Source organism: Vulpes lagopus, chromosome 9, assembly GCF_018345385.1.
Source record: "Vulpes lagopus strain Blue_001 chromosome 9, ASM1834538v1, whole genome shotgun sequence".
In the NCBI taxonomy this organism is placed as follows: Eukaryota; Metazoa; Chordata; class Mammalia; order Carnivora; family Canidae; genus Vulpes; species Vulpes lagopus.
Genome location: NC_054832.1, coordinates 32821379 through 32846780, shown reverse-complemented (window position 1 = coordinate 32846780; position 25402 = coordinate 32821379). Strand labels below are relative to the sequence as shown.

At 44.3% G+C, this 25402-nt stretch overlaps 1 protein-coding gene and 1 long non-coding RNA gene across 2 annotated transcripts; one reads left to right on the top strand and one right to left on the bottom strand.

The window, feature by feature from the left end:
* Positions 1 to 605: 605 nt before the first annotated feature.
* LOC121498497 (dendrocyte expressed seven transmembrane protein) lies at positions 606 to 18975 on the top strand. The gene is made up of 4 exons (XM_041768465.1): positions 606 to 643; positions 9793 to 10834; positions 15625 to 15933; positions 16861 to 18975. Exons 2-4 carry the CDS (start codon positions 9806 to 9808, stop codon positions 16933 to 16935), a joined length of 1413 nt encoding a protein of 470 aa, XP_041624399.1. The 5' UTR covers positions 606 to 643; positions 9793 to 9805; the 3' UTR covers positions 16936 to 18975.
* LOC121498498 lies at positions 14352 to 21507 on the bottom strand. The gene is made up of 3 exons (XR_005989808.1): positions 20293 to 21507; positions 15687 to 15864; positions 14352 to 15339 (listed from the first exon to the last, which is right to left on the bottom strand). It is a non-coding gene; the product is annotated as an uncharacterized LOC121498498 (long non-coding RNA).
* Between the last annotated feature and the right edge of the window lie 3895 nt (positions 21508 to 25402).

Sequence of the window (25402 nt, the reverse complement as noted above, 5' to 3'; positions counted from 1 at the left end):
GTTTTGCATTTTGGCAAGAATCCATGAATTTTAAGATGAAAACCTCCTCTAGTTATATTATGGGTCTCAGTTGAAAGGTGAAGAACAATTTTATGGAAGGGTTTTGAGGCTTCCCTAACTCCCTCAAACCACACAAGCTGATCCTCTTGCCCTGGAAGCTAAATCTCCAAGATGGTAAGAATGAGATGTGTTACCCAGACAATTGCACCTGTCTTGGGTCATCGGTGCAGAGGTGGCTCCTTCCTGCCTCTGGGACCCTAGAGGTAGTGGTGATGCTAAAGATTGTCACCATCCTCTTGCTGGGGGACGGGTAAGGAGAAGAGGACAGAGGAAAGAAAATCCTCTACATTTTCATAATTCGCTCTCCTGTGTTTGAAAATGCCTTATTTCATTGTTTTCTAGAATTGATTTCTGGAATCCCCCCCCCCCAGGAAAATACTGGAAAAAAATATGGAGTTCCTCTACATCAATTATCCCTTTTGTCAATATTATGACTTAGTCATTTTGTGGGGGAAATAGAGATGTTGATTCATGGTGATGTGACCCTCCTGTCACTTCTAGTTCCTTTTTCTCTGTTGTATATCAAAACTCCGAGTCCCTGGAAGGGTTTTTCGGCGCTCAAATAAGAACCTGGGAGGAACCTGTAAGTAGACTTTTTGAATATTTTGTTACTGGGATTGCTTTTTTTAATGAAAAAAATAAAAATAAAAAACCAAAAAACTAAATTGGAAAAAACAGTTGAGACCAGAGGACACTTTAGCTCCTCCTCTAACCCAGGCATTTTATCTGTGTACAGAAATACCAGAAAGAAATGTCTGTTAATGCTGGCCTGAGAGATCTGAATACCCTCATCTCAGGGAGGACCGCAGCGTGACCATCCTCTTAACAGAGCGGCTTGGGTTAAACTGCCCAGTCCCCAGCTTTTGAAGAATTGACCCCGTGGGCCAAGCCTCCGGGCAGCGGCGAGGAGCAGGCCTGACGCAGCCCTGGCGAGGGAGGCTGCCAGGCCTCGCTGCCGATGCCTCTGCACAGCGACAGACTGAATTGTTCCCTAAATGCCTTTCTGTTTACCTGGTAGCTTTCATTAATCTTTCTTTTCTTGTGTGTGAAGTTTGCTTTTACAGAGGAAGGCCTTTGCTGGCTTTCCCAAGGCAAGAGCGATGAAAAGAAATGAAGGTTTCATTCCTATCTCAAAAGGAGGCCTCTCTGTGCCTGCTCAAGCTATTTTGGCAGTCTGAAAGAAGGTTATGTTCCCAACCAAATGATAAGTTTCCAAGAGGGGAGGGAAGAAAGAAAGAAAGAAAGAAAGAAAGAAAGAAAGAAAGAAAGAAAGAAAGAAGAAAGAAAAGGAAGGAGGGAGGAAGGAAGGGTCGAGAAACCCTCCATTCTTCCACTGTCCCACTTACAGGTACTGGGCTGGAAAATGCTAGCACCCAGAGCCAGATGTGCTGCTCTCCTACGCCTTTCATTTCAGACTGTTGGGCTAGCAGGAGCTTTAGGACTCCTCTAGCCCAAGGGAGCTGTGGTCCTGAGAGGTGAAGTGACCGACCCAAGGTCACACAACTCTTCTGGTGGAAGCAGCCTAGGCACAGGTCTCCTATCTCCCCACCCTGTGCTCTTTTCCTGTTCCACCTTGACCTTTGTCCCAATTTCCTTTCAAATCAGAGTCCCATCAAGTCCTAAAGATCCTGAGAGAGGTGGATGGGTGGGTAGGTTCCCGCAGGGAATGAGCAGAGCTGGCTGGAGGAGCAGGGAAAGAATAAAGGGACCAGCAGTCTGGGTTTACTCCCTCCCCTGCCCCCCCTCCGCCCTCCCCCAGTGTCTACAGACTGCATCTGGGCTTGTGGAGCATAAGCCATTGGCTTCTGCCTGGGGAGCAGGGGCAGAATGTGCTGCTCTCACTTAATGGAAATTTGGGGATGTCAGGCGAGGCGACTGCTCTACTACTAGGGAAAGAGGGGAGCAGTAGGACAGTGCCCATTATCCTGATCTCTAGCTCTTTCCACAAGGGAGTCCACCTTGATTTCTCCTGCACTTGCACTGCAGTTTCTGTTTGCCAGCCCCGGAGCAGCACTGGTGATATGCATCTCCAATATCCCCCAACCTAGAAAGCTCCTGGGATGGGCCATTTGTTGGGAGGCTCTAGTTATCATCTCATGGTTGCATTTGTCCTGGCTGCTGCCTGGGCCTCGTATGTGAAGCAAGGATGCGTTACCCCTTGAGACCAGGTCTGTGCTCAAAGGATGGTGCTCAGGAATGTTGGACCCCTTGACTCCCCCCAACAAAGCAGACAAGCAAGACTCTGGGCTGGGGCCTGAGGGACTCTGCTGCCTCTGACATTTAACACACACACACACACACACACACACACACACACACACACACACACGGAAAACAGTTGAGGCCACTGTGTATGCACCGCACAGCCCGTGTTTGCTAGTGCATACAGGGCTGGTGGGAAAGCCTGGCCACTGCTGTTTCCCATGGCAACAGCTCAGATCTGGGTGAAAGCAGATAAGTGTGGGCTCAGGCTGGCTATGCAAGCTGCACAGGCTGTGTGGCTTCTCGGCTTGGACCACGGGCTCCTCATCACAAGCCCTGCTCCCTTCCCTGCTCCCTCCCACCCAGCCACACAGAAATGACTTTAATCCACAGCAGAGAAATGGGGGTCCTCAGGGATCTTCTCCCGTGGGCTCCAGCTGTACTGCTCCTACCCAGGGTGTGGTGCCAACTGTAGTTCAGGAGGAAAGGCAGGAACCTGGTAATTAGTCTTGGAATATTACTGTTGGTAGAAGCAAGAAGCAGGTACTCTGTTCTGGGGAGACAAGGCTGGGGAGTCAGACAATAAACGTTATTGGTAACAGAGGTGGAGACGAAACAAAGAGAAATTGCAGGTGTAAGGGATCAGGTTTGCCTTTTAGGGGCTCCAGGAAGAGAGGGAGGGAACGGCTCTATCTAGGAAGCACAGAGAAAGGAATAAAGTTAGAGACCCTTGGGCAAAAATAAATATTCCCAAGGCATAGAGAAAAACCTTTATGCATGAGGAACTGGCCTCCAGCATGATTTTAAATGTCCCAGGGGATAAAAAAGAAGGAAAGGCAATTCAGACAGTGGAAAAGAGGAAGCATGAGGGAAGGAGGGGTGCAGAGCAGAGAGGAGGAAGCAATGAGGAATACAGAGACCAAGGTTTTCAAACTGCCAGTCAGTGGTCCAAAACCAGTCAGAGTATTTAAAAATCCATTTGAGCCAAGTTTGTTGTTGTTTTTTAAACAATAGGGAGATGTCACCCTCCAAAATCTAGATTTCTAGCTTCTTTTGAAAAAAAAAAAAAAATCAGAAAATGTGGCCACTCTGGGTCTCCATACAGCCTTGCAGTAAATCTGCTGGGATGGAGGCTGCTATCCCTATAACTGAACCTGAAGCCTGGGCTCTCCAGGCCCCAAGACCCACTGCCCATTCCTCCACACCCCTTACCCTAAGAAGTACCCGTACCTTCTGATTTCCTTTATTCTTGATGCTGCTTGTTTGACACTTGTAGCTATTTAAAAGCTGAGTGCTGCCCACACTGACCTGATTTTCCAGCACAGGACAGCCCGACCTTGACTCTCAGGGCAATAGAGAGTGTGGGCACCAGCACTGAATGTATCTCTTGGCTCCCTGGTCCTGGGAGAGAGGGCTTTCTGAGTTGAGAATGAGGGCCCGGTGGCCCAGACCTCAGACCAGGAAGCCTGACACCAAATGGGCTGGATTAAGGGATGAGTAAGTCTGAGCCTGATGCTGGCTGGAATACTGGCTGGAATATGAAGCAGGACAGAGCTGAGCAGAAGGGTGAGCCTAGGGAAAAGAGATCCACAGTCAGCTCTGGAGGGCTCAAAGGGCTGTGCTGGCAGAGGGTGGGGGGCACCAGATGCAGATGGCAGTGCGAGGAGAGCTTATGCCAGCATTGTTAAATCCACATTTCAGGATGCATGCATGATTGGGACTCTGGGCATATATTCCAAACAAATGTAGAAGCTGCTGCCTTTGAAGATCATTTCAAGAAAGTCTGGAAAGCTGCTCATCCTGAACCCTCAGTGCCGCTTAAATGTGGGTTAGATTCCTGGCTCCTCCACTTGTTAGCTGTGTGACCCCGGTGGAGTTATTGGATCTCTCTGAGCTTCAGTTCCCTCATCTAAAATATATAGATATAGCAATATCTATATCTAGAGCTGTGAAGATTAGAAATCATGAACATCAGATGCTAAAACAGTGGCCAGGCACTTGGTTTACAAATTGATAGCTATTACCTATTGTTATCAGATTGCTAAGTCTCGGAGACACAGACTATAGTTTGTCCACTTTTCTATTTTTTTTTCACTTTTCTAATTATGTGTTTGCCTGAAGGTAAATTTGGTATGTGGGGAATTTTAACTCCATTACCTAGGAACATTGGTAAGGATTTTTTTTTAAAGATTTTATTTATTCATGGGAGACACATACACACACACACACATGGGGGGGGGGCGGGCAGAGACATAGGCAGAGGGAGAAGGAGGCCCCATGCAGGGAGCCCGATGTGGGACTCGATCCCAGGACCCCGGAATCACGCCCTGAGCTGAAGGCAGATGCTCAACCACTGAGCCACCCAGGTGTCCCTGGTAAGGATTTAAAAACAGGGTTCATGAAAAGTCAGAGATGAGATGTTGATGTGACAGGAAAAGTGAAGAACTGGGGTCTCACCCCTAGTTCTGTCTCCAATGCTAAGACAGCCTCAGTGAGTCCCTTAGCCTCTTTGGATTTTTGTTTCTTCATCTGTGGAAACTGGCTGGCTAGGTGTCAATCCTCTAGAGCTGCAGAGCTGTGCTGTTCAACACGATGATACCAGCCACATGTGACTTGTTAAATTTGAATTAATTAAAATTAAATAACGTTAAAAATTCAACTCAGCCACATTGGCTCTATTTCAAGTGCTCAATCATTGCATACGGCTAGCACTGACTGTGTTGGACAGCTCGGATATAGAACATTTTCATCATCACAGGAAGTGCCATCAGACAGGGCTGAATTCAAGAGCTCACTAACCAATGTGTCTGGTCCTGAGATGAGCAGCATCAGCTACCTGGGAACTTGTCAGAAAGGCAAAGTCTCAGGGGCCACCCTAGACCTTTAGAATTAAAATATGCATTTTCTTTTAAAGATTTTATTTATTTATTTATTCATGACAAACAGAGAGAGAGAGAGAGGCAGAGACATAGGCAGAGGGAGAAGCAGGCTCCCTGCGGGGAGCCTGATGCAGGACTCAATCCCGGGACTCCAGGGTCACAACCTGAGCCAAAGGCAGATGCTTAACGGCTGAGCCACCCAGGTGCCCCCCAAATCTACATTTTAACGAGGTTCGCCCAATGATCACATACTTAAGTTTAAGAAAGCTCTGATCTATAAGATTCATTTTCACACTAAAAATAAAATTTAGAGATCTGGGTATCTGCTTGACAAAGTCTTTGGGAAAGAAAGAAGCAATTGGCTTGTCCAAGTCCTGACTCACTGATCTGCCTCAAAGGAAAGAATTGAGGCCATCTGAGGAAAGTTCGGCAGGACAATCGTTATCTCTGCAGGAGAGGGGGAAGGAAGTCAGCAGCCATCTAAAGGGGACACGGAAACAGTACTGGGAAGGCCATGAATCCAGCTCCTGTTTCTATGCCTCCTGTGAACTCGAGGGCGTTCAGTCCTTGCCTGAAGACTTTCAGAAAATGGAAGTTCTCAATTTTTTTTTTTTTTTGTGGCAGCAAAAAAATAAGAAATGGGCTGCATTTACTGAGCACTTTCTGCTGGGTGGTCTTAAGAGGCTTGCTAAAGCTCCCCTTGTCAAACCTCACCAGGAAGTAGGTTACGCAGATCATATATTCAAGTAGGGAAAATGCAAAACAGATTAGAGAAGAAATCAAGCCCATGTTCAACAGAGACAGGAAGGGCAGACTAACCACCAGCCTCTGGGCAGGTAGCCCAAAGCCCTACTCTGTGGCTTGAGCTATAAAATAGGACAGAATATAAAACTGGTGCAGCCACTATGGAAAACAGTATGGAGGTTCCTCAAGAAGGTAAAATTAGAGCTACCCTAAGACCCAGCCATTGTACCACTAGGTATTTATCCAAAGGATACAAACATAGTGTTTCAAATAGGCACCTGATCCCCAATGTTTATAGTAGAAATGTCCACAAGAGCCAAACTATGGAAAAAGCCCAGATATCCATTGATTGATGAATGAATTAAGAAGATGCAGTATATGGACACAATGGAATATTACCTAGCCATAAAAAAAAAATGAAATCTTGCCATTTACATGGATGGAACTGGAGGGTATCATGCTAAGCAAAATAAGGCAGCCAGAAAAAGAAAAATACCATGTGATTTCACTCATGTGTGGAATTTAAGAAACAAAACTGATGAACATAGGGGAAGGGAAGGAAAAATAAAATAAGATGAAAGCAGAGAGGAAGGAAAACCATAAGAGACTCTTAACTCTAGGGAACAAACTGAGAGTTGCTAGAGGGGAGGTAAATTGGGGAGATGGGGTAACTGGGTGATGGACATTAAGGAGTGCATGTGATGTGAATAGCACTGGGTGTTGTATGCAATGAGTCACTAAATTCTACCTCTGAAAATAAAATTAAAAAAAAAAAAAGAAATCAGTAAAATAGAAGAAGATGCATTCAGTCCTCTAGCTGCAGAAAGTTCCAGTGTCTTTTGGTGACATGCTGTTTTCAGTACAAAAACAAGGAGAATAATATTAGATCTGTTGCTCATTAAGAAAACATGTGCCTCTTACAGGACAAAATTGCAGCAATATATCTTATTTAATTGATATTAGTTTTTATTGCCCAATACAGTTTTAATGTGTCCATAAATCTGTTTCTTACATTCAGAGAAATATCTCTATTAAGAACACACTGTGCAAATATGAAGGCAAGAGAAGGGAAATATGAATCCAAAATACATATTATTAAATAATTTTTTAGGAAGCAAGCAAAATGGTGCCTCATAGAGGATTGGGGGTGAGGGGGAACCCAGCTGGGATTTCTGATTTGCTTTAGAGAAAAATCTGCTGATTTGAGACACAGCCTCACATGGCCAACTATCTTGATGCAGGGGAACAACATGATAGAAGTGGGTTTGTGATATACAGGTGAGCTCTTAAGTAGCCACTGGCAGAAAGTGTGATGGGTTTCCAGCAGAGACACGCTGGGCTGAGTGTCCTGTCACATAACCTGGAGTGGTGGAATTGGCCATGCTACAGGGGGCAGGAAGCTGGCCCAGGGGGCCGGGGGACTGGGTCTGAATTCCACTGTACCACCAATTGTTCGATTGCTGAAGATTTCAGTGAGCCCTCTGAGCCTCAGTTTCTGTATGAAATGCAAAGAGCATTGGTTTCCAGAGGCTTGCAGGAGGATGCAGGGAGATGCTTTACATAAAGTGAACAGAATAGGCAGTTAATACCTATGAGTGGATCATGTAGTCAAATAATGGTTTGGGGTCAAATCCAAAGCTGTGACAAAGTGAAGGGGGCCAATGTGCAGCTCGGATGTAGGGTGTCCTCCTGCGGCTCACCTCTGGCTGCTGCTGTCCTCTTGGCCAGGCCACGAAGCACTTCTGACTCGGGCTGGCAGTGCTGGGGAAGGGTTAGGAGTTCAGGAGCCCTTTGGTGATTTCCAGGGGTCAGAGTGGACTGGGAGTGGGGTTAGTGAGTGGAGCACAGCCGACCTCTAAACCAACCTCAGACTCTAAAAGGAGGCAGGCATGTAGGAAGAAAGAGCTATTCTATGTTCCTTCCTGGTCCCTGTTCCAATGGCGATCCCAATTCCCCCTCCGGATAAAGTTGAGAACATCCTCTTATGTGGGATTCTGCATCTCCCATGAAGCCAGTCAGTCCCACATGGAAAGGACCCTTCTTCAACAGTTGCTGGGGCAGGAGCAGATAGAGAGAGGGAGAAGCAGGCTCTCCACTGAGTAGGGAGACTGACACGGGGCTTGATCCCAGGACTTTGGGATCATGACCTGAACCAAAGACAGATGCTTAACCGACTCAGCCACCAGGTGCCCCTCCAGATCTCTTTCTGTGCTGAGCATCTCCACCCTCTATGTTATTGCAGGAGAAGCATCCACAGGTTTGTTCCTTACCTGCCCATTTCCCTGTCACATTAACCTCATTCAGCCTGAACACAAAAAGAATCATTTCTTCACCGTGAGTTGCTCAGTGCATGCCTACTAGCCAGGGCCTGGACACCTCTCACACACCGGGTTTCATCCGATGTCTCAAACAGTGGCCAGCTGATCCAGAAATCCAGCCCCATCATATCTGATGCGAGGAGGGATGCATTTGACTGTGTTTAAAAACTGATCAATGTCTTCATTAACATCCCATGCATATGCTATAATGCTCATTAGATATTTTCATGCTAATCAAGAGAGACACATCTCTGAGTGCATGACTGACAGGGTGATAGCAGCCCCATAGCACCTTTGTTTTAATTATGCCACATCTGGGGAAAAAGAAAGGATGATTAACTCAGTGACAAAATATTCTTATTTCCCTTTCAAGATCCTCGGGAGAGAATTGCCCTCAGAGTGTAGGAGCGGGCTGGAGAGGTGTGGGCAGGATGCAATTGTTTCAAAGCAGAGATATGACGGCTTCAGCCCAGTGCCACGTTTAAGTTTGAATGCCCTTGGTATGCTTTCTGGTTGGCAAAATTAGAGCACAAGAAAATAGATGACTATCAAAAAGTGATCTTACATAATGTCGCGTATTGAAATTTCAGCCTATCCATCAGCTGAGAGTTTATTTCAATTATTAAGATCCGTGATACAATATTGCTGCTTTTATCCATTAACAATCCCTGCCTAATAAAGCAGCACAGAATCCAGTGGCTTAAAATAAATATTTATTATACTAAAGTATCTGATCAGCTGGTGGGCTGGCTGGTGACTGGCTGGTCTAGGATGGCCTCCTTCAGGTGTCTGGCAGCTGGCTGGCCATTGGCTGGTTATTGGTTGATGCAACTGACTAGCCATGTGCCTTTGTCATCCAGCAGCCCAACCTGGTGTGATAGATTGAATAATGTTCCCCCAGCCCCAAGATGCACAATGTCCTAATATGAAAAACCTGTTAGTATATTATCTCACATAGTGATAGAGACCCTATATACCGGATTAAGAACCTTGAGATGGGGAGATATCCTGGGTTAATGGAGTGGGCCCAATATAATTGCAAAGATCCTTACAAAGGGAGGCATTCTGATTCTAGGATCGGAATCCTAGAAGATAGAAGGATGGAAGCAGAGGTCCCAGAAAAAAAGGTGCAACATTGGTGGCTTTGAGATGGAGGAGGAGTCCATGAGCCCAGAACTGTAAGAGAATAAATATGTGTTTCTATAAGCCATTAAGCTTGTGGCAGTTTGTGACAGCAGCAGTAGGAGACTAACACACCCAGATTCGTTAAAAAGTTTGTAGTAGGGTTCCTGGAGAGAAGCAGGGGTGAATCATAGTCTCAGGATTCGCACACTGTCACCTCTGCCACTTTCTGTCATCACTTCTGTCACAAAGACATCATAGAACCATTACAAATTCAAGGGTTGGAGAAATATGACCTACCTCTTGATGGGAGAAGCTAAAAATGTCACATTGGAAAGGGTGTGGAGATAGAGATCGGTAAAGAAGTATGACCATTTTTTGCTGCCAAGCTATGACCATGCCCTTTACAAAGTGATAGAGGACATTCAAAAACAACGCCTTGACCCTGGTTTCTCTTTTATTTCCAGGGACACAGGGAGCATGGGTGTCTGGACCTCAGGCATTGGCATCTGCCTAAGTCTTTGGGGGTCATATGTGTCTCCAAGAAGCTCTGCATGGATGGACTTTATCCAACATTTGGGAGTTTGCTGTTTTGTTGCTTTCATTTCAGCGGGCCTCCTCTCTCTGGCCTTTTCCTGGTTTCGATCCTCATTCATAGTCTTCGGCACCTCTTGGGTGATCACTTGTGCTTTGCTCTGCTGCTCCAAGCATGCACGATGTTTTATTTTTCTCCTCTTCCTCTCTTGTGGTCTGCGGGAAGGCAGGAATGCTTTGATTGCAGCTGGCACAGGGATAGTAATCTTTGGACACGTGGAAAATATTTTTCACAACTTCAAAGGTCTCTTGGACGGTATGACTTGCAACCTAAGGGCAAAGAGCTTTTCCATACATTTTCCACTTTTGAAAAAATATATTGAAGCAATTCAGTGGATTTATGGGCTTGCCACTCACCCAAGTCTATTTGATGACCTTATTTCTTGGAACCAGACGCTGGCAGTCTCTCTGTTCAGTCCCAGTCAAGGCCTGGAGGCCCAGCTAAACGACACAAAAGGCAAAGTCCTGGGTGTCTTGTATCAGATGGTGACGGCATCAGAAGTATTGTCCTCCCTGGGACGGCAGCTACTTGCCCTAGCAGGGCTTTTGCTGGTACTCCTTGGCACTGGCCTCTTCATGAAGCGATTTTTGGACCCTTGTGGTTGGAAGTTTGAGAACATCTTCATCACCAAACAATTTGTTCGCTTCGATGAAATAGAGAGGCAGCTGCAGAGGCCCTGTGTCCTTCCGCTGAATAAGAGGGAAAGGAAGAAATACGTGGTCGTCCCGTCTTTCTGGTTGTCTCCTAAAGAAAGGAAAAACCTGGGGCTGTTTTTCCTCCCCATACTCACCCACCTCTATGTCTGGGTGCTGTTTGCAGCCATAGATTATCTGCTATATCGGCTCATTTTCTCCGTGAGCAAACATTTCCAAAGCTTGCCAGGGCTTGAGGTCCACCTGAAACTGTACAGAGAGGTAGGCACACAGGCACTCCTGGCCGTGTCCCGGCTGTTTGCTGGGTTGTATTAAAAAAGACCATGAACCTCCCAAGGCAGGGCAGTGTCTCATTCATCTCCGGGTCCCCAGGATGGCACAGCGCCTGGCACGTGGAAGGAACCCAATAACTGTCCGTTACATTGAAATGAAGCCCTACCGTTGTTAGAGGCCGATCTCATCCTGAACATCTTTGATCACTGTTTCGGATTCCTGGGGCTGCAGTAACAAATTAACACACACGGGGCAATTCAAAACAACAAAATGTATTCTGTTATCATTCTGGGGGTAAGAAGTCCAAAATCAGTCTCGCTGGGCTGAAATCAAGCATTGGCAGGGCCACACTCACTTTGGACTCTAGGGGACTCCGGCTTGGCTTCTTCCAGCTCCTGGTGGTTTGTCGGCTCTCCCTGGCTTGTGGCTGCACCCATCACCATCATTTCTGTCTTCACATGGTCTTGTCCTCCATATGTGTAAAATCTCTCTCTGCTTCTGTCTTAAAGGATGACTGTTATTATGTCCGGGCTCACCGGAATAATCAGGGTAAATTCTCCATCTCAAGGTCCTTGACTTAGTCATTTCTGCCACGTCCTTTTTTTTCCAGATAAAGTAACATTTCTAGATTTCCTGCATTAGGATCTTATATCTTGGCGGTGAGGGAGGGGGCATTTTTTAGCTTTCTCCAGTCAGCAAACACTGAAATGAAGGAATAGATGTCTCTGATGTGGCACATGAAGCTGGTTCTCAGCCAAGAGTACCTGGCGTAACCCTAAGGTCCTTCTTCCTCTCCCCGTGGTACCTATGCAAATTGACTTTGAGCACCTTCTGTGAATGAGAACTTTTCTTTGCATCTTGAGCCTTCACACAGCATAGAAGGCCTCCCAATGCATCAGCATAGCGTTTAAGAGACTGGTCACTGAAAAAAAAGGGGGTGGCTGCTAAGTAGCCAAATGTTTCTAGTGCTAGCACTGGTACTAGTGCTGGTCTTAGTACACAGTAACACCCACTAAAACAATGAAAACAGCTACCTTGTTTTTTTTAGGTCAGTGGTTCTCAACCAAAGGTGTGCTTTAAGCACTTCCTGGGATGGACACAGAGTCTCAGGCCTCAATTTACAGAGAATCTGTCTTAAAAAGGAGAGTACCTTTAATGAGCTCTCCATGTGATTTCAGAGTAGGTAGTCCACAGATCACACTTTGAGATACTCAGGCGCCGAAAAGCAAGGGCCTTCTCAACCAGTGGTTCTGTACCGTGGCTGCACAGCATCATCGCCGTCAACCCAAGCAAGGGAACAAACACCCCAGGAACCAGATTTAAATGGATTGGGGTGAGCCGGGTTGGAGGGGGGTTGGGTTTAGAAACTCTCCAAGTAATTCAGATGTGTGGCCACAATGGAGAAACACTGATCTAAAGTCCACTCAAAAGAATGGAGCTGAAGGCCACTGGATGGATCTTTGACAGTCACCATTAGTCAAGACAGTGTGTTTCTCTGAGCTGGTGCCCCCCAAGTCTCAGGGAATCTGCCTTCCTCTCCTCTGTTCTTGCTCCTATTGGCAGCTGTGTCCTCAACCAAGAACACCACGGTTTTCATGCATCTTGTTTTCTGTCTTTTCCATTCTTCTCTGGGGACGTTTGTGATTATGTGAGCATCTCAGAGAATGTGGATATTGTCAGATATTGTCTTGATTTTATTAAAACCCAGAGGTGGTGAAGCTGAGCTAAGTGGGATGTGTGTGTGCATGCATGTGTGTGCCTGGTGTGTGAGTGGGTGTGTGGGTGTTGTGCATGCTGGGGTGGAGTGCGCTAGCCTGGGCTGGTGAGAACACCCACAGCTGTCTGCACACGTCTGATTTTCCCTTGCTTTTGTCAAGCTACAGTAGGGGAACTCTTAGAAGGAAGTGGCAGAAAGGGTGTTTGCAAGCCCTCCTCTGAAGCCCCACTTTCCATTGCTCTTTATCTGGGCATGGGGTCCTCCTGTAGCACTACACTTTCCTCCCCAATTCTTCTGGCTCAGCAGGTAGGTGGGCTCAGCCCCTCTAATCCTGGGCTGTTTCTACAAGATGATTACCCCAAACACTCTGCTGCCCCTGAGGAATTCAGTTAAGTACAAGATACCGGGTTGCTCTAGATATCTGGAGCAGGGAGGGGGATAAGGGGAGCAGGGTTTTTTTTTTCTTTTTTCTTAAATTTTATTTATTTATTTGAGAGAAAGAGAATATGAGAACACAAGTTGTAGAGAGGGAGAAGCTGGATTCCTATCATGCAGAGAGCCCGACACGGGGGTCCACCCCAAGACCCTGGGATCATGACCTGAACCAAAGGCAGCCACTTAACCGACTGGGCCACCAGGTGCCCTGCCCGGGAGCAGTGTTTTAGGTGAAAGCCAAACTAGATTGTCAGACATGCCTGATCTTAGGGCTGGCAGGTAAAAGGGCCTCTCCCTTCCTGTCCTCCAACCCATTCTCCTTTCTCTTCTTTCCTCGGTCAAGTCTTCCTCTCCTCCCTTCTCTTTTCTCTTCTCTCTCATTTATTTCTCTCTCAGCCAATACCCCATGCCTGTTTTGTGAATTCTCACCATTTTAGACAGAAGGAGAAAAAAAGCAAGATCTGCCTTCCAAAAAAAAGCCCAGAAGCTTTCAGTGACAATGTCTTGACAAATACATTTTTGGGCGTCACTGGGTCCTGGGGATGCAAAGATGTCTAAGCTTTGCCACCTGCCACGGCACGCTCACATCCTGGTGGGGGAGGCTGCCACGTGCTCCTATAGTGACAGCAGAGCAGTGGGAGCTGGGGCACATGTGGGTATGAGACCGCTATGGGGCTCCTCTCAAGCTTTCTCCCGTCATGCCTGCCCTTACCCCAGCATCCCCTTAGAGGCTCCTGGTCCCTCCATTGCCACAGGTTTGCAAAGGAGAGGTCCAGCAGGGAGAGAAATATCACCTCAAAGTTTGCCAGTATTTCTCTCCCACTCTCATATGATTTTGAGTAAGTGTTTTATGCAAAGAAGAAATAAGGGAAATGACCCAAAGTGAGCTAGCTGGATGGGTGGACATTGTAAGTAAAAATAGCATGGTTACTGAGCACCTCCTTGTGCATAGCATTTGTCTGCATTAACTTCTCAGGACTGTCTGATAGCAGAGCGGGTCCTCGGTCCATTACTCAATGCTGTCTTGGCAAATTGTTTACTTAGGAGAGGTAAACACGTTTTAAAACATCAGGGTACCATTTAGAATATTGCTCAGCATTTTGAGAGAATTCATTTGTCTCCCACATTACCCTCTACCAAACCTGTACAAAAATGTTGACTCAATCTTTATGAAGCCCTGACTCCCAATTGCAAAATCCCCAGTTAGATTCCCAGACTAACTAATTTCTTCCCAGACCATACACCCGCTGCTTTTTTATTGCAGGATTTCTCATCACTGAGTCAGTTGATGTGCTTGTTTCTTCAACAGTATTAAAGAGAGAGCATGCCTTTCGCTCTGGGAACTGAAATCTCTCTATTTAATTGTAGGCGAGCCATCTTTTTAATAGGAGAAAAGGAGAGGCAACACAAATGCTTTTGGTTGCTTAGGTACAGGGCTGGGGAAATGATAGATTTGACTTGACGTTTGGAGAGAGGCCTGGATTTGAAGTGTCCAGAGTCTTCGCAGGTACTGGGGTAGATCAGTACCTGGTGCACTTTGTTCTCTAGGTGTGGCTGTGTTCTTCTAGAGAAGTCATTTCCTCTTCCTGGCCCCAGGGCTCTGGGGTGCAGCGGTGATAATAACTTACTAAGGACTCCCAGCTGTAAGGTTAATGCTCCATCCCCAACATGCTTAATTTACACTGGGAGTAGTTTATTCATGGGCAAGATCTGGCCCATTAATTCCTGTTTTACCAAATTAGAAAACAAATCCATGGGGAGATGAAATGACTTTCTCAGGTCAGGGAAAGCAAAGGGCTGAATCAGCACGTGCTGCTCTTGCAGGTGGCTTGGCTGGGGGGGCTCAATGTCATCCTCTGTCCTCTGTGTCAGTCCACTGAGGGCAACTGGTTTGTCCTCTTGCCTTCAAGCAGAAAGGAGCATTTTCCACCCGAGCATCCAGGAGAAATGAGAAAATGTCCTGTTTGAGAAGTCTACAGATAGGATTTAAAGCCACCTTCAGCAAATACTGTTCTTACTATCCTTACACTAAGAATAATTCCCCATCTCCAATGTCTAGAAGGTTGACTTAGAACATAATTTAATGCTTCCACCTCTTTGTGACCTTGTGGTCTGCCGTCAGAGTACTTGTCAAGATGGGGAGATACAACCGGGTCTATGTTTCTAAAATCTTCTCCTCTAGTTGAGCTAAAATCATCCTTCATCTTTCCCACATGTCCTACAGTATAGAGACAGGTGTTCCATAAAACTGGGGTATGTGGTCAAATTTGCAGGCGAAACTTGAATGGATTTCTTTGACATCTTTGGCAGAAACTTCAACAGTCTCATGAGCATCCCGACTCTGCAAAGAAAGGACAGAGTAGACAAACGTATCGTATCCCTTTCTCTCAAAGGAATCTATATTTCCCACCAACGCACTTTGGAAAAACTCTGCAATAACTTCAAATAAGGCCTCGGCCCTTCTCTTTATCCTGACCATAGCACACAGGAGTTGCCGTAGCTGCAACTTGTTGCAGCTCCTGCATGTTTTCAGATCAATGCTATGCCCTGTAGGGCCGGACTGAGAAAGACCAGTGCGGCAGGCAACAGTGGCATGAATTTTAAAGATTTTATTCTTCCATTTTAGGAGCAAGGAACTCAAGACATCATCCGTGATTCTCCTTTTAACATATCTCTGTTCGAACCAACCTGCATCCCTGCACCAAAGCTCCTTCTGTCGAAGACCTGGATTCCTCTCAGCATTATTCTTGGGACACTAGTGGTTCTGGGCCTGCTGTCCTCCATCCTGACACAACTTAAAATCCTGGTGTCGGCCTCCTTCTACCCCAGCGTGCAGGAGAGGCGCATCCGATACCTGCATGGGAAGCTACTGAAGAAAAGATCAAAGCAGGCAGTGGAAGGAGGGAACAGTAAACAGCATCTCTATTTTACAAAGGCAAGGCCAGGTTGCGGGTGTAACCTGTCATAAAAGAGATTTTGAGTTTAAAGGACAAGTGGACTTTGAAAGCACTCTTCAACTTCACGTTAGGGCTTCCGTCCCTAGTAACAGATGGGGCGCGGGGGGTAGAAAATGAACAATGTGCGTGTCTAAGGCTCTTAGCTTCATGATTTTGAATGCTGGTCTGGGTGATTCTACAAGCTATTTTTCAAAACCCTGATTTCAAGTGGGCATGTTCAGCCATAGTAGAGAGGCTTGTGGGAAGACCTGGGGCCTATTAAGAGTTATTTATCACACCAAAGACAAATAAATAAGAGAGGGAACTGTCTATTACAGCCTGGTAAACTTCAAAGAACTTGTTCATTCTCCGCCATTAAAATAGAAGTATGGTGTATATATAGATGATGATGATGATGGTTTTATATATTAAAAACATGCATATTTATATGCATATATGGTCACATAATAACTTCCTACACGTAAAGTGAATGCTTGTCAAATATTTCATTTAACTAATTAACTAATGAGGGAACAGTTAGAAATTCCAACCAATTCAAAGAATAATTCAAAGCACACACATATATAAGCCATCAGGAACACCAGAATGAATGAGCTTACTGGATGCAAAGCTGGCTTCTGCCACAAGGTGGATGGGCAAGTAATTGCACTCTATAGAGTGAAAGTTATTTTCATGTCCACGGACAGGAATCATTAGCATTGCTGCTATCAGCTCCCGACAACTCACAGAATCGGAAAAAAGCTCATAAACAATGAAACACTAAGATAACCCACAAGGATAAAGTTTCTGGCCATTTTGAAGTCTTTTGCTTTCTCCTGATGCCAGCAGTCCCACGATGAAAAGCTTATGTCAGAGGCATTTGAAGTGACTCTAATGCTCATTCATCCATCATTTTGTCTCTTCAGATTCACTTCTGGCTTCCTGTACTGAAAATGATTAGGAAGAAGCAGGTGGGCAATGCAGATGAAGACGATCCATGAGAGACTCCAAGGAGCTCCTCAGCCACACCACTGCGGCAGGTCTCCTTGGGTCCTCCAAGGCAGGTCCCTATTCCTGCCCACAGCAGAGAACTGTGTTCTGTGGTCCTTCAGGGGTTTGTTCGCAGGCCAAACCACTTTTCTTCATAAGGCCAAAGGGCTATCAGGTAAATGGCTTTGTCATCTGTCTTCCAAACAAGGCACATGATCTGGACTGCATCACAGTGTAGCAGGAAATTATAACCAGACCCCTGGAGGATGAGTCTCAGCACAGAGTAATATTCAAAGGGGGAAAAAAAAAACAGAGCAAAAATTGGAAAAAATAAAAATCTCTACTGTAGGCTTACAGGCAAATGCCAAGGAGAATATACACATATAATGCCAGGAAAATATCCTTAAACTCTTCTGTCCTTTCTCTGCCCTTTTAAATATCTTTCATAGCTATTCTCTACCCCCAGAACTGTCTCTCCCTTCCCTGTGTCCTTATTCAAACACCAAAGACATTTCTGGAAATCCATATCTAGCAGCTCCTAATTTCTCTTCACCACTACCTCAGCTCCTACCCTCTTCTTTCCTGGACCACTTTTGTTTTTATTTCTTCTACTAAATCCTCTACCTGGTATTTATGACAAGGTTGCCTAGGGATCACATTTATCCAAACCACAGGAAATGCTTGTTAAAGTGACCATCCTGGGCCACTTTCTACCATGCTCAGTGTAGACTACATAGTCTAGGGGCCTATTTCCCTTAAACTCCAAATACCCAGTAGGGAGAAAAACCTCTTCAAATATTGATTCCATTATCTTGAAAGTCCCTGAATGAAACAGAAATAGAATCGTTAAGTTTTTCTAATATTTTAACTTTGCACTTTGAAAACTTTTTAGACTTACAAAAAAGTACAAAGTTCCATCATCCCTAAGAACCAGCTAAACAACCTTGAAAAATGCATAATGTACAGAGCTTATTGAATTCATGCCCGTTGTTCTACTAATACTAATTTACTAATACTAATTTTTCTGGTCCTTGAGTCAATCCAGGCTTCCACAATGCATTTAGTTTCTCCCCCTCCTTCAGTTGAGGACTATTCTTCAGTCTCTCTTTTTCTTTAATGTTGACACTTTTGAAAAGTACGGTCAGTAATTTTGTAAAATGTTCTTCGACTTGAGTTTGCCTGATGTTTCCTTGTATAGTTCCTCCAGATGATGTATTTTTGGCAAGAATACTACAGACGGCATGATATGATCTTCTCAGTGTTCCCTTATACCAGGGGTCATGTGGTGTGGAGGTCTCATTACTGATGAGGTTACCTTTCATCATTTAGTTAAGATGGGGTCTGCCAGAGTTTTCCATGGTAAAGTTACTGCTTTTCCCTTTGTAATTACTGAGTACATTGTGGGGAAATATTTAGGTGATGCAAATATCCTGTTTCTCATATATTGTTAGCATCTGTCGACCCAGAACTAGGGTGTGGCCAAATAGTTCTTTCCTTTTTTTTTTTTTTTCATTTCATTTATTTATTCATGAGAGATGCAGGGACATAGGCAGAAGGAGAAGCAGGCTCCCTGTGGGAAGCCTGGTGCAGGACTCGATCCCAGGACCCCAGGATCATAGCCTGAGCCAAAAGGCAGATGCTCAACCATTGAGCTACCCAGCTGCCCCCAAATAGTGATTTTCTACTTCCATAATATCATCTGCATTTCTTCATTAGAATTTTACACTGTCTCCAGAAAGAAACATTGCCCCAAAGACCAAACTTTGTTTCAGGCACGAGAGGAGGCATTTTACATATATGATCTCCTTTAGGTTTCACAACAATTCTGTGAGGTAGGCATTATTTCCTTTTAAAGATTGGAGGGCTCACCCTCAGAGACTCTGACTCAGCTGGCTGGGGCTGAGGCCTTCGCACTGGGTTGTTGAAAGCTCCCAGGTGATTTTAATGTGCAGCCAGGACTGAGAACCACAAGTCTAGGAAGTTTTACAGATTTGCAGGTCTTTCAGTTCAGGTATTTGTGAAATTTCTCTAACAGAGGAACCTCCATTAAAAATGTGTCTGAAAAAAAAAAAATGTGTCTGATTCAGCATTTCCCAAAGTGTCTTCCTCAGACCATACCAGTCTCTCAATTGTTCCATAAAAAGAGTTACATGAATTAGTAAATCCATACCATCTACCTTCTAACTTTGAAGATTCATACAGCATGTTGGCACAATTCAAAAACTTGCAAAACCCTATAATAAAGAAAGCTCTTTAAATCTTATTTCACCTCAAATCATTAAACCATGGAATGATTTTATCTGCAATAATTATTAGCATCATCTAGGGCCAGTTCTGCAGTCCATACTCAGGCAAATGCTGATGTAATTGGCATGACTCCAACCAAAAAAGGATTTGAGAAGATGAAGATGCATTTGTAGTTTTGGTTGATTTAATTCAAATCATTCTAATGATTTCATACTTTGTTGTGTTTTCTAAATAAACAAATGTACATATATTAATAAATGGATACAATGCGTGAATGTTTGTATTCATTTTGCATTTATCCCTCCTACAGAGAAGGGATCTGGTCCATATTAACAGAGGCAAAGAATGAACTGCCAAATTTTTAGAAGGAATTGGATCCTTTTGTGCTTCTAAATTCTGTTAATTAACTAACCTACTTATCTACCTAACAGCATCAAACCAACAACTAGAATAAACTCTTAGGCCACGTAGAAGGTACTGGTGATGTCCAGACAGTTCACCTTGGTCTCTGCCTTTGGGATGCTTTCAGTCGAGTTGGGAAGACAGACATGTGCTTAGATAATAAATAACAATATACATTAGGTTTTGGTAAGTGCCAAGGGCACCATGGCCAGGATCTCTGCCCTGGCCTATTATGAATGCCTAGTTTACCCCTTGAAGTAAATGGATCTTAATTCCCTTAAATCAAAATTACTTTTCTGAAGCAGCATAACCTCTGTTGTTTCCAATGCACTGTGACTTTGAACAGTTCATGAGACTTCTGGAGAGTGTCCTGTCTCTCTGTTAGGCATGTTTGCCCTTCCTTTGAAGTGCTTGTCCCTACTGTAAGGGCAGCCTGGCAAGGAGGTGCTGTCACAAAATGCGATTTGATCCTGAAAACAAGATTTAGACTTGCTCATTAAGGCTAGTCTAACTGGGATATAAAATGCTTATTTAATTACAGCTTATCTACTTTAGATTTAAATGAACAGTTAGTTAAATTTCTTGAGACATCTATTGTGAAATGTGCTCTGTTTATCTCTGGAGGTGGAAAGATACCGCCCAAGGTAATTTAATAGTGCTTCCTTTTTCACCTCTAATTTTAATGGCTTATAAAAGATATTACATTATTGCTGTCTCACCTCACGAATCCCAGCTTGGTGCCATATTTGTTACAATATTTTGAGTGTCATTCCGACGTCCTCATTGCCTTCGCATCTGTTATCTTTTGATGCTGAGATGCACTAATTCTCAACACTTTTACAGTAATAGATCTCATTTACTGTTCTTCTCAGCATGTTAAACATTGTGTTTCCTCTTTCTATTTGATATCTGCTGCTTTCTTGATGAGGACCTCATCAATACTATTTATAATATGGGATACATTAAAGTCTTCACACATCATATATTTTTGTCTTAACTCACCTAAGAGAAAGAAACAAACGCATCTCATCCTATGAAAGTAAAAACTAGCTTTCTCACCCAAAGTCATTCATAGTGAAAACACCATTAAGGTCAATTTTAGTTAACTTATACTATGGAAGAAAGGGGAACTGGTTAAGAAAACAGCTGTGGGCTGAACTTGGTTATGTACATATACTTAAAAGCCTGTTTTATTAGGTTAATACAACCCCCACACAGCAGGGAGGAAAGATTTAAATTAACGGGTGGCTGAGACCGACAAACTTTCAGGGTTCAAAGTCTTTTTTGGTTTTAATCCCTAACGGTTGCAGTGACATTTCTAAAAGCAGAAAAGGAAAGAAAGATGAATAACAGGGTACAGGGGATATTAGCCTTTTATCATCTAAATTCTGGGTGTTATAAACCTCACTTTTATAATCAAAAAACAGAGGAAATCAGAGTTGGATTTGTCATTTGAGAAATTTTAGGCAAATGCAAATGGAAAGTGCAAAAGGCAATGATAGAAATAAAAGTAAAGCCAGCCAAGTCACTATGACAAAGGCAGAAAGTGTTTGCACTACTTTCCTGGATACTGAGGCATGTAAGGTCCCCCGCCCCCAGCCTTACTCAGCAAAGAGGAAGAACCACGTACCCACTGCCCACAGCATGGGGCTCAGGAAGAGGATGGGTTAGAGGACACAAGACACAAGAGAAAGGTTAGAGGCTAGAGGAAGACCAAGAGGAATTGTGACAAAGATACAGACTGTCCATCTGATCATTACCCAGAGCAGAGGTTCCCAAAGCTGGCAGGTCATCAGAATTGCCTCCAGAGGTTAAAGAAAAAGAAAAATTACAGGTTCTCAAATCTGAATTCAGATACACTGACTGGAGATTTGGGGGATGGTCCTGGGAGTCTGTATTCTAAGGGACTTCGTGGAGTGAAGCAGGGGTTCAGATGATTTGGCAAATTTGTGAACCACTGCTTTAGAGAACTATGGCAAGCTTTGGAGAGGATGAGTTACTGATTAAATAAAAACATGTCTACATGGTATCGATGTGATTGGTTGTGTGGGCGTACACTTGGAACTTCCATTCTACTGGTTACTGAACGAGCTATTAATCCATCAGGATTTTTCAATAATCCAAAATGTGAATTGTCAAAAAATACTTTGCTTTCACCTTCTGCAGCCCAACTCTCCATCCAAACAAAAACAAAACTGATGATGGTATCATAAACTCGATCATCGTAACTAGTCATTAACTACCAAACATAGTTTGGTACCCAATACTATGTCTTAATTAAACTCTCTCAAGTTAGGGGATACTATATCACATTTTTAAAAAATGAAAGTAACCTCAACTATGACAGTCATGGTACAGAAGAAAGAACAGATTTGGGGCCCCTGGGTGGCTCAGTGGGTTAAGCAGCTGCCTTCAGCTCAGGTCATGATTCCAGGGTCCTGGGATCAAGACCTACATTGGGCTCCCTACTCTGTGGGGAGGTGGCTTCTTCCTTCCCTCTGTTGCTGCTCCCCCTGCATTTGTGCTCTCTCTCTAATAAATAAATAAATAAATTTTTTAAAAAGAAAACATTTTTAGAATGCAGAAGGCAGGATTCAAATCCTAGTTCTGCTAATTATTAGTGGCATCAATTTAAATGACTTAACTCTTATCTCTCTGAGCCTCAATGTTTTTATTTATAAAATGGGCTTAACATAGTAATCAATAGCATCTTTCTAGAAATAAATGAAATGACATATATAATCTCCCCAAATTAGATAAATGTTAGCACTTTCTTCTTTCTCCTTTCCCATTGCTCCTTGCTCAATCTCACCTTTTACAATTTTTGACAGTAAGGTCTGATACAAAAAGCATAAAACAAACCCAAACAAACAACAGCAAAAAAGAGTTTCAACCAGACTTGGTACACAACAGGGATTGGCAAACTCTTTTTTGTGAAGGGACAGATAATAAATGTGTCAGGCTTTGCCGCCACAGGGGTCTCTGTTGCAACCCCTCTCCCCTCTGCCGGGGTAGTGAGAAAGCAATCACAGACAAAGAGTGAATGTGTGAGTATGACCGTGTTTCCATAAACATTATTGCAAAACCAAGTGGCAGGCTGGATTTGCCTGCCTGATAATGCAGGAAGGCTTTTTAGAAGTGCACAGGTTGATGTTGGACGTGATGCAATGGGGCAAAGTTGGAAAACACAAATGGGTTCAAAATCCCTCTTACCACCCACTAGCTAGATGACTTTGCAAAATTCACTGCACCCTTCTGAGCTGAATTTTCTCATGTGTAAAGAGGAAGGAGCTGGGCAACGGAATCTCTGAGGAAGCTGCCATCCCTTAGTCTCTGATTCTTTGAGAGACCACAGTCTCCTGGAGAGAAACACCAACACGCCGTCACCTGAATTTCAAATTTCAAATACTGAAGTATTTGTGTGTCCTTTCATGGTTGATCAGTGACTCATAAAGAACAACAGAAGCGCTCAGGTTCTAAATATGATTTATTTGATGAAAAAGGGAAAAGATAGCATTTGGTCAAAATAAACGTGATTTTCTCCACAGACACAAAGAAGCCATAAGAACAGTTATTAAATTCTAAATGTCATACATAATTTCACACGGTTTAAAGTCAGGCTACGATGTCAGTGGCTGAAGACGTGAAAATTGAAAGCCTTGTTTTTTCAAGGTGAGCAGTGTGCTCACTCTGACTGTGATATATTAATTAGGGAGTGAAAGAAATCGATCAAAACTGTTTTCCCAAAAGGAAAGCATCATGAGGTACGTTTGTACTAAACACGGGTGCTGTGTCTTGCAAGTGCAAATGCTAATACACACAAGAAAACAAATAAGACATCATTTTAAAACAGGAGGCTGTCAAAGAAAAAGTGTTGAATTAGAAATTAGTACTGTCTTCCAATTCTGTCTCTCCTACTACCTAGCTTAGCCAGGTAAGCTAGGGTAAGCTTGACATGACTCAGTCCTTCATAGAAAACATTATAATAGCTATTATTTATTGAGCCCCTAGTAGGTACCGGATACTGTTTTCAGTGTGTTACTCCCGTTAATCCTCACCAAAATCTCATGAGGGACATTCTAATGGTATTGCTGGTGTAAAGTTGAAGAAACTGAGTCACAGAGAGACTAAGTTACTTGGTTCCAGAAGCAATATTTGGAAATGGCTACTCTCTAAGGTGCTGCCTCCCAAAGCATGGCTTTCCTGGGTTCTTTCCCAGTTTAGAGACCTGGACCCACTCGTCACTCCCTTCCAACCTCCCCCCCACCCTGCGCCAGGCATTCGAGCTCCCTCCCATCTGATCCCCAGCCTGTTTCCTCATCATACTCCTCATTCTCCCTCTGCCTGAGCCCTTCCTTTATTAAAAAGCCTTTTTTGCCTGGCCCCCTGAAAGAGTCACCCGTTTCCCCTTCAGAGCTGTGCCCTCCTGGATCTGCTTTCCCCATTCCCTTCCCTGGTTTTCTCTTGCCTTTGAGACCCTACTGGTGTCTTGCCTCTCAGGGAGCGAGCACAGTGGGCATGGGCGAGAGTCATGTGAGCGGGGCCAGGACCCAGCTCGGTCACAGACTCTGTGTGGAAACTGGAAAACATCATTCGAACAAGTTTTTTTTTTTTTTAAGATTTTATTTATTTATCATGAGAGACACAGAGAGAGGCAGAGACATAGGCCGAGAGAGAAGCATGCTCCCTGCAGGAAGCTCAGTGTGGGACTGGGTGGCTCAGTCACTTGAGCATCTGCCTTTGGCTTAGGTAATGATTCTGGGGTCCTGGGATTGAGTTGCACATCGGGATCCCTGCTAGTGGGCAGCCTGCTTCTCCCTCTCCTCCCTGCTTGTGCTCTGTCTTGCTACCTTTCTTTCTCAAATGAATACATAAAATCTTGAAAAAAAAGAGCTCATTCTAAAAGGAAGCTTTATAACATCACTGCAAATGGAAAAACAAGATTGCCTTCCATAAATATAAAGTAGCATACAGGCACACAACACATATCATATATACGTTATTTGTCATAGACACAGATTATACACATATACGTTATACACACAGTATAAACATTTTATATATACATATAAAAACTATACATACTACACAGATACACCTACGCACTAAAAACAAAACAACATTATTGCAGCATTACTCTAGTGAGGTATTTGCCTGCCAAAGCCAGCAGCCTACTTTGTGTGCTAAACAGCTTGCAGAACCCATGCTAGGGTCATCCCACTGAGGGGTGAGCGACTGGGCATTTATATGCCAACAGCCGCCAATTGCTGGTTGGGATGGCTGCTGTTTGGGTGGTTTTCATTCCTTGGCACTTTGGTTTTCCTTGGTTATAAAAAAAAGCCCCCAGGCAAAGGGATGCAGAAATGGGCATTGGTGGTCAGCTGGAGCGCACTGAAGTGATGGGGGTTGGGGGTTGGGCGTTGGAGGTGGAGGGGGTGGGAAGGTGGTGGCCAACACCTGCAGCAGCTCCATCTGCTGGGAAGGGGCTGTGTTCCACGGTCACCCAGCTCTCCGCCAACACTGAAGCCCTGTCATTGTCAGGATGTGGCTCCCGCCTCTAAAGCACTGAGAACTCTTTGCTCTCATTCCTGAGTCCTTTTCTCCAACAGAATGCCTATTCCTGGTATAGGGGTTTTCATGCGACTAGGAAATAATTTTGCTGAAAAAAAATCAGTGTAATTCTCCGTGATATGTACTAGAAAACAGTTGTTACCATGAATACAAACCAGTCATGGGATCACTAATTCAGCTTCAATAAGTAAATAATTTCCCTTGAATGTCTGTATCATTCAACCATGAAATTCTAGACAACTTCCAGAAAGCAGTGGC

What these genes read in the sequence shown, in the direction of transcription:
- LOC121498497 (XM_041768465.1), top strand. Translation starts at nt 9,806, where the DNA reads ATGGGTGTCTGGACCTCAGGCATTGGCATCTGCCTAAGTCTTTGGGGG. An exon ending in ACCTGAAACTGTACAGAGAG is followed by an intron (nt 10,835 to 15,624) that starts GTAGGCACACAG and finishes CTTCCATTTTAG; the next exon opens with GAGCAAGGAACTCAAGACAT. An exon ending in AGCATCTCTATTTTACAAAG is followed by an intron (nt 15,934 to 16,860) that starts GCAAGGCCAGGT and finishes TTGTCTCTTCAG; the next exon opens with ATTCACTTCTGGCTTCCTGT.